Source organism: Haemaphysalis longicornis, unplaced genomic scaffold (genome assembly GCF_048455015.1).
Source record: "Haemaphysalis longicornis isolate Haplotype H1 unplaced genomic scaffold, Haemaphysalis longicornis Haplotype H1 scaffold_1, whole genome shotgun sequence".
NCBI classification, from domain to species: domain Eukaryota; kingdom Metazoa; phylum Arthropoda; class Arachnida; order Ixodida; family Ixodidae; genus Haemaphysalis; species Haemaphysalis longicornis.
In genome coordinates, this window is record NW_027526203.1 from 287,516,673 (window position 1) to 287,527,214 (window position 10,542).

The window sequence follows — 10,542 nt, forward strand, 5'->3', positions numbered from 1 at the left end:
TTTTAATAGGTGACACAGGTAGGCGTCGAGAAAAATCTTGTTGCCATGACAACTAGCCTCTAAGCGTCGTGTTTACTGCACTAATGTGTGTGTAGAAAGTCGTCTTATCTTAATCTCGTCGTGCCTTCACCAGAGTGTTGCCCTTTTGCAGAACGCATAGTGCCACGGTCGGCCGCCCTCTCTGGTAGCGCAACCGATGCCCCTCTGCCAGCCTACTGGAGCCACGTGTACCTGGGAGGCTCCACAAAGGACTGCAGCTGGAGAGACGACATTGCCATTCCACTTCTCAAGTGAGTGCGGCCCTTTCCCCGTCTGGGCAAGCAGTGGTGGGTTTGTGCTGTTTGCGCCTAGGGCGAGCAGTGTGAAGGCCCTGGGCACAAACAGGTTGGCACTGACTGCCCTTCATATGGAGCAAACAGCGGGCGAGAGAGAGGTGACATTTATTCAAAAAGTTCCCCCTTGTGGGGCGGTGGCGGCTGCCCCCAGGGCCGCCGTGACCTGGAGGCCTCTGGAGGTGACTAGCACCTGGTCCGAGACCTCGGCACTCGGGAGCTTGCTGCAACTCTGCACCACCCTACAAAACGTGAGAATCTGTGAGAGACTATCTGGTCCCGTGCTGTCTGCCCTCGGTGGTTGCTTTCCTCTCAAGCTGTTTCGCCATCACTTCTGCCTCGATTTCTTTCCTTCAATTTCATGGGGCTCCTGTAGGTGTCGCTTCTGTTTGCAGTGAGCATGTGCGACTCATGCCACTAGTATCTTCCTCACTCGAAAGCTTTGGCAGGCAAAGCATTGATGACTCGGTTGTAACAACACCTTCGGGATTGTTAAAAAGTGAGCACAGACATGGGTCTGTGGGGAGGCAGTCCAAACACTGTGTGCAGCAGTGCGAAAGAACGGTGAGAGGAAAACACAGGCACCGCATAACGCATGTCTTGCCACAAGTGCCATGTTGCGAGCTCTTGCACAGGCAGGGCAGTGCAGCTGCAGCTGTAGTACCGAAAGGGGGGGTTGCAGAGGGGTAGGCAGTGCATGCAGGTAATCTTTGAGATGGGTAAGGTTTCAGAGCCACCAAGTCTTGTTACTGGAAGTTCCCAGTGCCGGTTGAGCGGGGCTCTGTAATAGGAAAAATAAAATGTGAGGCCTGCAATTGTGTTACCTTTCCAAATATTTTGTTCTCAATATAGGGTAACATTCCTTACACTGATGCGGTGTATGGCCACAGCCACGTGGTGCTCCATTAATACTCTCTGCTTTCAGTTGCATTTTTAGCCATGCATTAGTCTGTCTGTTTCAGCGCCCATGATGGGGCTTTACAGGTGCTTGAAGCTTTCAGCTGGAGTGAACATCTAGACTTTAATCTGGTTGTATGCATTGCATTCTCAACAGTGCCTTTCGGGGTTTTTTTTTTTCTTCTCCACTCTGTGCAGGAAGCATGGGCTGACACATTCCATCCCTTTCCGCTCGCCATGGAATGCTCGCCTGAGTCCACTCGAGATGCACGTCATCAATAGTGCCCAAGTGCTGCTATTTGTCATCACCAAAACGGCACGCTGTGTGGCTGAAATGCTAGTGGTTAGTGAACCTCCACACTCCTCATTGTGCTCTCTGCAGCAGCTTAGCCTTGGACACAATGATTGTGGATGCATGCAGCATTGGTTGGGGATGAGGGGCCTTGTCCAAGAGTGAGGCGACCCTTGTGGCAATTGGTGGAGCACACGAACTGAGAATAAAATGAGTGCAGTCTGAGTTACGGGCCACGGCTTGTTAGTTGTGGCCAGCCTGGTGCCTTTGGTTGCGTCTGTGTTCAGCGAAAATGAAGAGGCATAAGAATGTTGCTTTATTAAAGCATTGAATAACGACGTAAGGGATAATGCAACGCATGTTAATCTGTAGCCTGCGGAATGGTTAGTATTGATAAAAGAGAGGGGGTGGTCTATGAAAAAGTGTATGTACACAGTTCTGAATAATATAAAACAAACAGCGTTAGAAATAGACTAAAGATTCCGGGAAAGCATAATCAAGCATATCAAAATATATGTATACACAATTCGGCAGAATGCAAATTATGCAGTGATAGAAAGAGACTAAACATCGGAAAAAAACGCCTAACTTAAGGATTTCCCAAACAGCTGTGTAAAAGCACTGAAAGTGAGTTTTTAGTGGCGACTAAAAATTTTTGGGAAGTTTTATCTCAATTGGCAGGAAATAACAAAGGGTGACTTCAACCCTTTTTTGTTGTTCTGTTTCCATAAGAGTTTTTTGTTTTTGGCCACTAGAATTTTAGCAGCGCATCAAATGCCTGGCAGGAAGGCATAGGGGTAGTGCAAATGGTCTCCTCTGTTAAAAGTACGTTGTGTGCATATGGTTGTTTCAATGGTGCGCAACCTGCTTCGCACTTTACTGAGATAAGGGAGGGTTTATTTGAGTCACGTACGCCATCACTTGGGCTGGCAAACTGATAGTCGCTGATACAGGCCAGTGCCGTTTAGAGTAGTCATAACTCTGCTAAAAATAGATATGCCCCCGCGACAGCACGAGTTGTTCAGAAGGGCACTAAAGTGTAAATAGAAGTTGGTCTGTATCAGTGGAATACACCACTTGCGGCAGCTGCAGCAGCTGTTTTGTTGTACAAGGGAAGGACAAAAGCATGAAGATGGGCATCACCACCCCGTACATTTTTTCGTCCGACGATTTGTGACGTTCGATATCGTGGGTGGTGTAATGAAACTGAGCGGGCTCATCTATGAGTTTCTTCTTTTTTGTTTATTGTTTTAGCATACGGTAAGCGATAAATGTATATAAAAATTTTTGCTGAGTGCATGATTTTGAAGGCGCTAACCACGGGTGGTAAGCATAAAATAGGCTGCCTCACTGCCACGTGCAGTAAGCTTCGTTTCAGTGTCGGTTTTGGCGAGATGCTTGGCCTGTACAAGCGCAGTCAAATGATCTGTGGGTGAATGCAAGAGCTGTTGTCCTTTTTTTACTGCTAGCGTCATATATATAGGCATAGTTGGCAGCTACACAATTGTGTTGGCCAATGGTGCAGGTATTTTCTACTCCCCTTATGGCTGCCCCACACTGGCTTGGAAGGCAGTCGCACAGCTCACTTTGTGGTGCGGTCGTTTTGCGTCACAGAAAAATGAAAGGGAAACAGGAGAGCAAAATGTTACCTCAGAACAGGTGAAGCAGTGTTCGTTATCAAACAAAGGTTGAAAGAGTTTAGAAAGGTTCTGATCTTTCAGTTAAAACAAAATTCGGCATTTAGTGTTACCTTAATAGTGCGGACGGTGCCAAAAGAGTAAAACTGGCTTTTGCCCCACCTCATGGATTTTTTCCTGCATCCTGCAATGGAAATCTGGAAAAGTGAAAGTGAATCAGTAAAGTGTGTGTAATCTTCGGGGAATTGCATGTTATTCCGAAAAGAGTCATTTTGGAGATGCTCCAAGATGCTCGCAGTGAGTGGAGAGGGGTTGCGGTGGTAAAAGCTGGCACTCTTTTAGTTGTTCGTGCCCCCTGTGCAGTCCCGCAGGTGAAGTGAACAGAGCAAGGAGCATGCCCTAACTAGAGGCAAAACTCAGGTGGCCAGAATTGCTGTTGTGTGCTGTGCACGTGCATTCTTACCACTGAAATACGGCACGTTTCTCTTCAACAGGCGGTGCACTATGTTGGCCAAGGCTGCAGTGTCGTCCTCTGTATTCAGTACCTAGAAGATGACGTGGTGATTGATGGCGAAAAGGTAACTTGCTTTGCTTGCAGTACACGCAGCCTGGGCGCTGCGTGGGATGGCGGATAGTGCTGCAAACATGTTTTGTTGCGCGGGTTCTTCAACCATGCTGAGCGTCGGATTTTCTTTCCCCAGCTTTCCGAACTGGCCGTGAAAGACTACAACCGTGGGCGAATGTACCTCTCGGACTTGGCAACACGGGCTGGAGTTCCTGTATTCAGTGACATCAGCGAAGCTGTACTGTGTGCTGCAGAACGGTGCTAGAGCTGCTGGTTGTGACAGTAGTAGGCGCTGCAAATACCCACCACCAGGTTCCTCATTTGCTTTTTAGAGTTGTGACAGTGCTGTCAAAATTGCAGTCGCTTTGCATCGTACTGTGCTGTAAATGTTGTGCTCGTGAAACCAAGCGAAACTGGAGACATTCATTGAAGTGTAAATATCGACACATTGAAATTTGTATAGTCATCTGTACAGCCTCATTTCATGAAATTCACCAGAGCAGACATTTATAGTCATCCTCACAATAAAGTGCGTTTAACAGTGCTCCCTTGTGCATTGTGTAGAGAACTGTGAGCGGATGGGTGGATGGCTTCAAGATGCGCAGAATACTGGATGTGTGATGAGGAGAGTCCTCCAATGTAGACCACTTTAATTGGGCTAGCTACGATACTGGAAGTGTAAAGTTGTGCTGCATTGCTGCTATGGACTAGGCAGTGAAGCATCGCGCATCTACCAGGTATCCTCCCGCAGAAAAGGTAGAAGTTGAAATTATGCAACTTCCGGATAGAGTTTTATTTATTTGATGGTGGTGAATAAAGTGATTCACCGATATAAACACTACTGTGTCAAAAACCTTGCATTCTTTCATCAACAAGGTTTCTCTCACCCTATGGTTCAACTCTAGCTGTGAGGGAAACTGTGTGTGTCAATATCTGTGTGTGCAACTGCTCATCCCATGGCTCTCAATGTCGTGGTCGTTAGTTTTTCTGTGGATCACAAGTTCGCCACGTGGAGGTTCCGCACAACTAGAATGGCACTGCATTGTAACATTCAGATGGGCAGGCTGTCCACAACTTCCTGCACGCTGCTGTACTTTTGCCCAAGCGTTTTGCGTGAACTAGAATAAACGTCGAACGACAGTGAATCATTGCGAGTCGACAGCAGAAGCTAATGAGCCATGGGGAAGCAGGCCATTCTCCCACCTGCATTGTGTATTGGTGCTCTAAACGTTGCCGAGGTTTGTGCTGGTTTCAAATCCAAGCTGGAATTTTTTTTTTCCCCTGGAGGTTTCATTTTGTGATTTTGTCTGCTATAATGGCTTCTCCACATGAACCATCCTGCAAGTCTTTCTTTATGAAGTAAAATAACACTGCAAAGTGTGGTAGAATGCAGTTATGAAAACCAGGAGCTGACTTCACCAAGGTTTTACACATCGTGTAAAACCTCGGTGAAGGCAGCTCCTGGTTTTCAGCCTGGAAGTGAGCTCCTGGTCATGTGTCCTGCAAAGATTATCTATGGCCTCTTTACACATACTGGCCACGTGATGATGCGCCACAAGAAACGCACGAAAGAGGTGGGAAGCTCTCTTCTGCTCAGCTGTGTTCTCGACTTTTACTCTGCTACTACCACATTGCTACCACCAGTGTGGTGCTAGTACTAAGTAGCGTAGTCTGAATTCAAGCACTCCCGAGTGCAGTTGGCTGTACTGTTTGAGGTGCAATGCGAGGTTTTATTGTAGGGAGTGTTGTTCTGCCAACAACCTGCTTACCCTAAAGTAGTGAATATTGTCGGGGCAAACAGTCCCTGTGGCAATGTTTAAACATGTTTGTGAACTTTAGATAGTAGCATGGGCCTATTAAAATCTGTGCAGAAATTGGGAACAGTTGAGTTTTCAGGGCTCTAGAGTCTTGTTCCAGGGAATTGCAAATGTTGGTGGAGCTCCTTTCCAATGGCAAAATAGCAAAGCGGCAAGGCACACAATCCCAAGTAGACATACTGCAACTAAAAAGCTTATTTTGAGCGTTAGTCCAGTGTACAGTCGCCGACAAATTTAACATGAATGATGGAAAGCTTGGCTCGGACTTGCCGCCAGCGCCACAAGCAATAGTCACTGGGTGCGAGGTAATGCTTTTGGTATGTGTGTGGTAGCTGGTGATAGGTGGTGTGCAGATTGCTGTGGCCTCTTTTTGCCCCTCGTCCATTTGCCGCAGTGGCCGTGCAATTTGTGGTGGTGCTTCTGCACTTGCGTGCTCCTGGACGCGGCCTCGTGTGCCCCAGCAAGACTTTGCAAAGTTTCTTATCTCGAGAACCCGAAATTTCTATAGCTCGCGTGCCTCTTGAGTTTGGTTTATAGGTTGCCAACCTAGCAAAATGGTATGGACGCTGTTCTGAACTTGCAAGTTAACCTATATATACAAAAACTTCAAGCAATGCTTACAATAAAATATTTTGAGTAGAAAATGCTTGTCACACATTAGGTTGCCACGATGAGAAACCTGCAAAGCCTGGGGCGTGCCAGGTCGCATTTACGAGGTAAAAGTTTTGAAACGCTGCGCACCAGCGTACCTTGCACCCGATGACCATCACTTGGAGGGAGAGAGCGCTAGTGCAATCTACACCATGTACGCGGGTCAGGTGCTGTGGTGCTACAAACTTCTCAGTTTTGCGAAATACCTGAAGCCAATACTATCATTGGACCATAAACACTCCACATGCTCAGTGAAAAACAAACATGCCGTTTGTCTTCAATTGAATTTTTCAGGTAGTCACCAGCTTCATTTAAAATGAAGCAAGATTCATTTTTAGCAGTTCTTCGGTTGGCAGTGTAGTTTTTTTATCCTTGAATGCTGAATGTGACCATTCCCCTTTGAAACTCCATTCTGAAAAGCTTCTAGGAAGGAACATGAAGTGGCAGTGTTCCCGAACGCCCTATTAAGGGACCTAATGACCCACTGGCTGTGCCAAGAGGAATAGCTGTGCATAGTAGAGGTTTTGCTGCACATTTTAATGAGAAGGTGTTCATATCTGCAACTGAATTCTGGGCTAGCAAAATGGGTGGCACCACCCCACTTCCAGCGTCTGCTTTGGGGACACTAAATACAGATGCAGCATTCTGCCCCACATCGTATCAGAAACGACCTCTGACAATACTGAGAACACTTCAACCTGCTATTTTGCTAGCATTTTGCTACATAGGTGCTTTTTTGACACTTGATAACCTCAATTATTTGACATCAGTTGGTTTTAAATGCTTTTTGATTCATCGAATTTGTATTGCTGTGCACCATGCACATGATCCTTCTTGGGCAGTCGGTAAACCCACTTCATTTTAATAGGTTTTAGCATCATTCAAGACTAAACGTTGAGTGAAGCAACGAAGCGGCAAGACACAGATGCCAGTGTTCCAAACAGAAGCATATTTACTTCAGCTTGTTAGGATATTTTGGGAATGTGTCCAGCTATTCACAGTTGGAGGTGGGATTGGGGTGGGCGGGAAGATTGATATGTTCAGTCCATCTGAGAAGGCGGGCGGTAACCAAGGTAACCAAATGTGTGTTTGGCAGATAGCGGCAGCCTGTCTTGGGTGTCGGAAGGATTTAGTCTTGAGGGGGGCAAACCATTGAGGGGAGCAAACCATTGGGGGAGCGGTAAGTTTTATAAGCAAAATTCTACAACTGCCAGATATGTAGAAAATGAAGCAAGCTATTTTCCGTTCTTAACGATTGATTGATGGTGGGGTTTAATACGCTTCATAGGCTAGGGTTTTAACGCTTCATAGGCTAGTTTTTTTGCTTCTCGCCTCTGTCAGAAAAGCGGGTGCCGTGGCCAGGAATCGAACCCGTGCCCTCGTGCTCAGCAGCGTAATGCCTTAGCCACTGAGCCACCGCGGCGGGTCGTTCTGAAAGATTACAAGTTTCAGTGTTTATTTATCACAAGAAATGAGTGTTACATAACGGTAACCCTTTACTACACAGGACGATCGAAGGCAGACGTTTTTGAAACAATGGTCTCGCGCCGACCGAATAACAATGTAAAGTTAAGTAATGTTGCGAAACAAGAATACAGAAAACAACTTCACCGGAGCCATCTGGTTCTCATCAGGAGCCTTGACTGGGGGAGCCGTGCTACCCCATCGGTAAAAGAGGGGGAGCTGCACCCCGTGTTCCAACACCCCTGGGTGTTACGGGCCTGGGTCGGGCTTCATAAAGGGAGCCAGGGCCAGGCCCGGGCCTTGAAATCAGGCCCGTGCAGTGCTCTGATAGAGGGTGCAGTAAAATTTCGAAAAGAGGTGAAGGTATAACAAGTCCAGGTGAGATGGTGGAGTGTGGCAGTTGTGCAGATATTGCAATAGGGGTAACGTGAAGGGAGGGTAATTGTGAACCGTTTGCGCAAAGTCTCTGGTGTGTGGGCTGCATCGGTGAATAGTTTCTTGATGAGTATGTCACTGAGTCGAGCAAGTGCCGTTAGGGGTCCTTGGGAGTCACTGTCTTCAGAAAGAACAAAATGGAAGACTGTTTGGCCGCCAATTTTAGAACTACCAGGCTCCATAACCGTTTTATAAATGCAAAGTTTGGCCGCGCCAACCATGAAATATCGCTAATTTTATTGGGCCTGAAGTCCCCTCAGATGAAGGGGCTTTACTTGGGCCAAGTTAGCCATTCTCTCACATGAAGTTATATGGCTAATGTAAAAAGAGCTTAAACTTCTAACAAAAAGAAAAGAAAATACTTGAGGCTACAACACAGAACAACGGCGCAACTAACAACTAAACTGATTAATTTAGGAAACACGCCGCTTTCATACAAGGAATGTATATATGTGTCGTGTTTCCTAAGTAAACCATGTTGTTAGTTGCACGGTCATCTTGTGTTGTCCTTTTTGCCAACGTCACTTTTTCCAAGCGAAGTTTGTACTGGCTGAATTGCACTGTCGGTGGCGTGCGCATAAAACCCGCTAGGGGATTCCCCCTTTCCCTTCCTCCTCGCCTGCTGCTGTAGCTCTTCGTTCGCAGCAGGTGTGCAGGGGCGCACAAGTGGTGCTCCAGATCACTCCACAATGGCTTACGCCGTCAAAACCCTGCTCCTTGGCATTCCCCTATCTCTCTCTCTCCTTCCTTGCCTGTGGCTGTCGCTTCTCGGCGCAGCTGGCACGCGCGCCATGCGCGGTGCATCAAGCCACATCCTAGGTGCGCCCCGGAGAAAGCGTAGCATGGGTAGACCGTGCTTGGTTTGCTCCGCCGTGTGTTTGGGTAAAGCTTAGGGAAAGGAAAGGGTTTCATTGTGGTTGGTCAATGGCTTTGCATTTTGATTTTAATGGTTTTCGTTGCTATTTTCTCAGAAGGGATTTGTCGTCATTTTCACTGAGGTCAAGCTTTGCGTGCACCCAGCTATTTCTGGAGAAAAGGGGTTCACTTTTTTTTTTTTTTTTTCAAGGTTTAAGTACTTTTACACTTCAGCTGCACAGCTAGCACGCAGTGATGCCCCATATTAACAAAGTTAGACATTGTTGTTTGTTTTTTGTTAATCGAGCTCTATTAAAATAGGTCCCTAATCTCCAGTGCGGCCTTTTTGTGGCGTCTCTTTTAATTGTTCGGTTCAGGCTAACGCTGCTTGAGTTGGGAACTATGCACTAGGGGGAAGCCACCGTTTGATTATATTTCACGCATGTCCAACGCAGTCTCATGTTTTTTGCTGTCGGTTATCAGGGCTGTGAAGACCGCTAACGGCTGCCACTACCTCGTGTGGATAGATGTCCTCGTCGGGTAGGAGGTTTAGGCTACCAGTGTATGCTGGGGACTGGTGAGCGCGCAGGTGCCGAGCCCGGAGGGTATCGAGGAGATCTGCCACATCCCCGAGGTGCTGGATGATTCGTGTCATGTGGTGCGATTCTGTCTTGCTGTAGGCCAGATTAATGAGGTAGTGAAGCCGTTTCCAGGTTTGGCGGGTACTCAACGCTCCCCTTAGCCAGTCGCAGAGCGTGAGCCCATTCTCGGCAAAGCATAGCTGTGTATCACACTGCATCGGCCGTGAGCTGTGCGATCCACTTAAGCTTGCGGTTATGATTTTGTTCCTTCCACCGCTTTAAGAGGCTGCGGCGGGCATCCCACTAGTAGAGAGGCCGAGTGTCGATGGGCGGGGTGGTAGTTGTGGTCTGTAGTTGTTTGGTGTGTCTGGACGTCTTGGCGGAGTTGGGAAATCCACCCTTGTATGGAGGGCGGGGTGTGGGGAATGTTGGGTTGGCTTCATTGTCCTCGCACCTCTCTCAGCTTGGCCGAGTCTGTGAGGCGTGGCTGGTTCCTATCCTGGCCTGATAGTCTTCTCCGTACATGGTGGTGGCCAGGATGGGTGTGACGGGTGTGATCACTGCCCAGGTATTCACCTAGGTGGGACCAGCTGGCATGTGGGACAAGTTTGGTCGGTGAGGTCAGGGGCAGTGACCCTGTTGCCTATTCTTGTGCTTTGCTGGGGGTCAGAAGGGTGACATCTTGATCCATGAGAAACGTGTGCATCGCACTGCCCCTGGGGTTGGTATAGGTATATCCTCTGCAGAGCGGGTGGGCTGCGTTGAAGTCGCCACTACTAGGAGCAGATGGTTGGCCGCAGTGTGGGCAGCTTGCTCTATGACTTGCTTCAAAGGGGGGGAGAGCATGGTGTGAAGAGTGATCGAGTGAAACACTTCATTAAACGAGAGGCCCTGAGGCCCTGGGGGGAGGGAGCAAGGATGAGGGGAAAAGGGGAAGGTCACAGCTCACAAAATGAACACAGTTGTAGTCTTGGGGTCCTAATCACAAAACTAACACATTTATGTCAGTCTGTGGC

General features: G+C 47.8%; 1 protein-coding gene across 13 annotated transcripts in view; it reads left to right on the forward strand.

Moving 5' to 3' along the window:
• Positions 1-4,561, forward strand: part of Raw (NDT-like domain-containing protein raw) — a 336,980-nt gene extending 332,419 nt beyond the window's left edge. For all 13 annotated transcript variants that reach the window (XM_077679559.1, XM_077679546.1, XM_077679524.1 and 10 more), the window contains 4 exons: positions 152-290; positions 1,428-1,572; positions 3,653-3,736; positions 3,860-4,561. In XM_077679559.1, coding sequence (XP_077535685.1) covers positions 152-290; positions 1,428-1,572; positions 3,653-3,736; positions 3,860-3,988 — 497 coding nt within the window. In that variant the 3' untranslated portion in view covers positions 3,989-4,561. The remainder of the gene's footprint in view (positions 1-151; positions 291-1,427; positions 1,573-3,652; positions 3,737-3,859) is intronic.
• Positions 4,562-10,542: the final 5,981 nt, after the last annotated feature.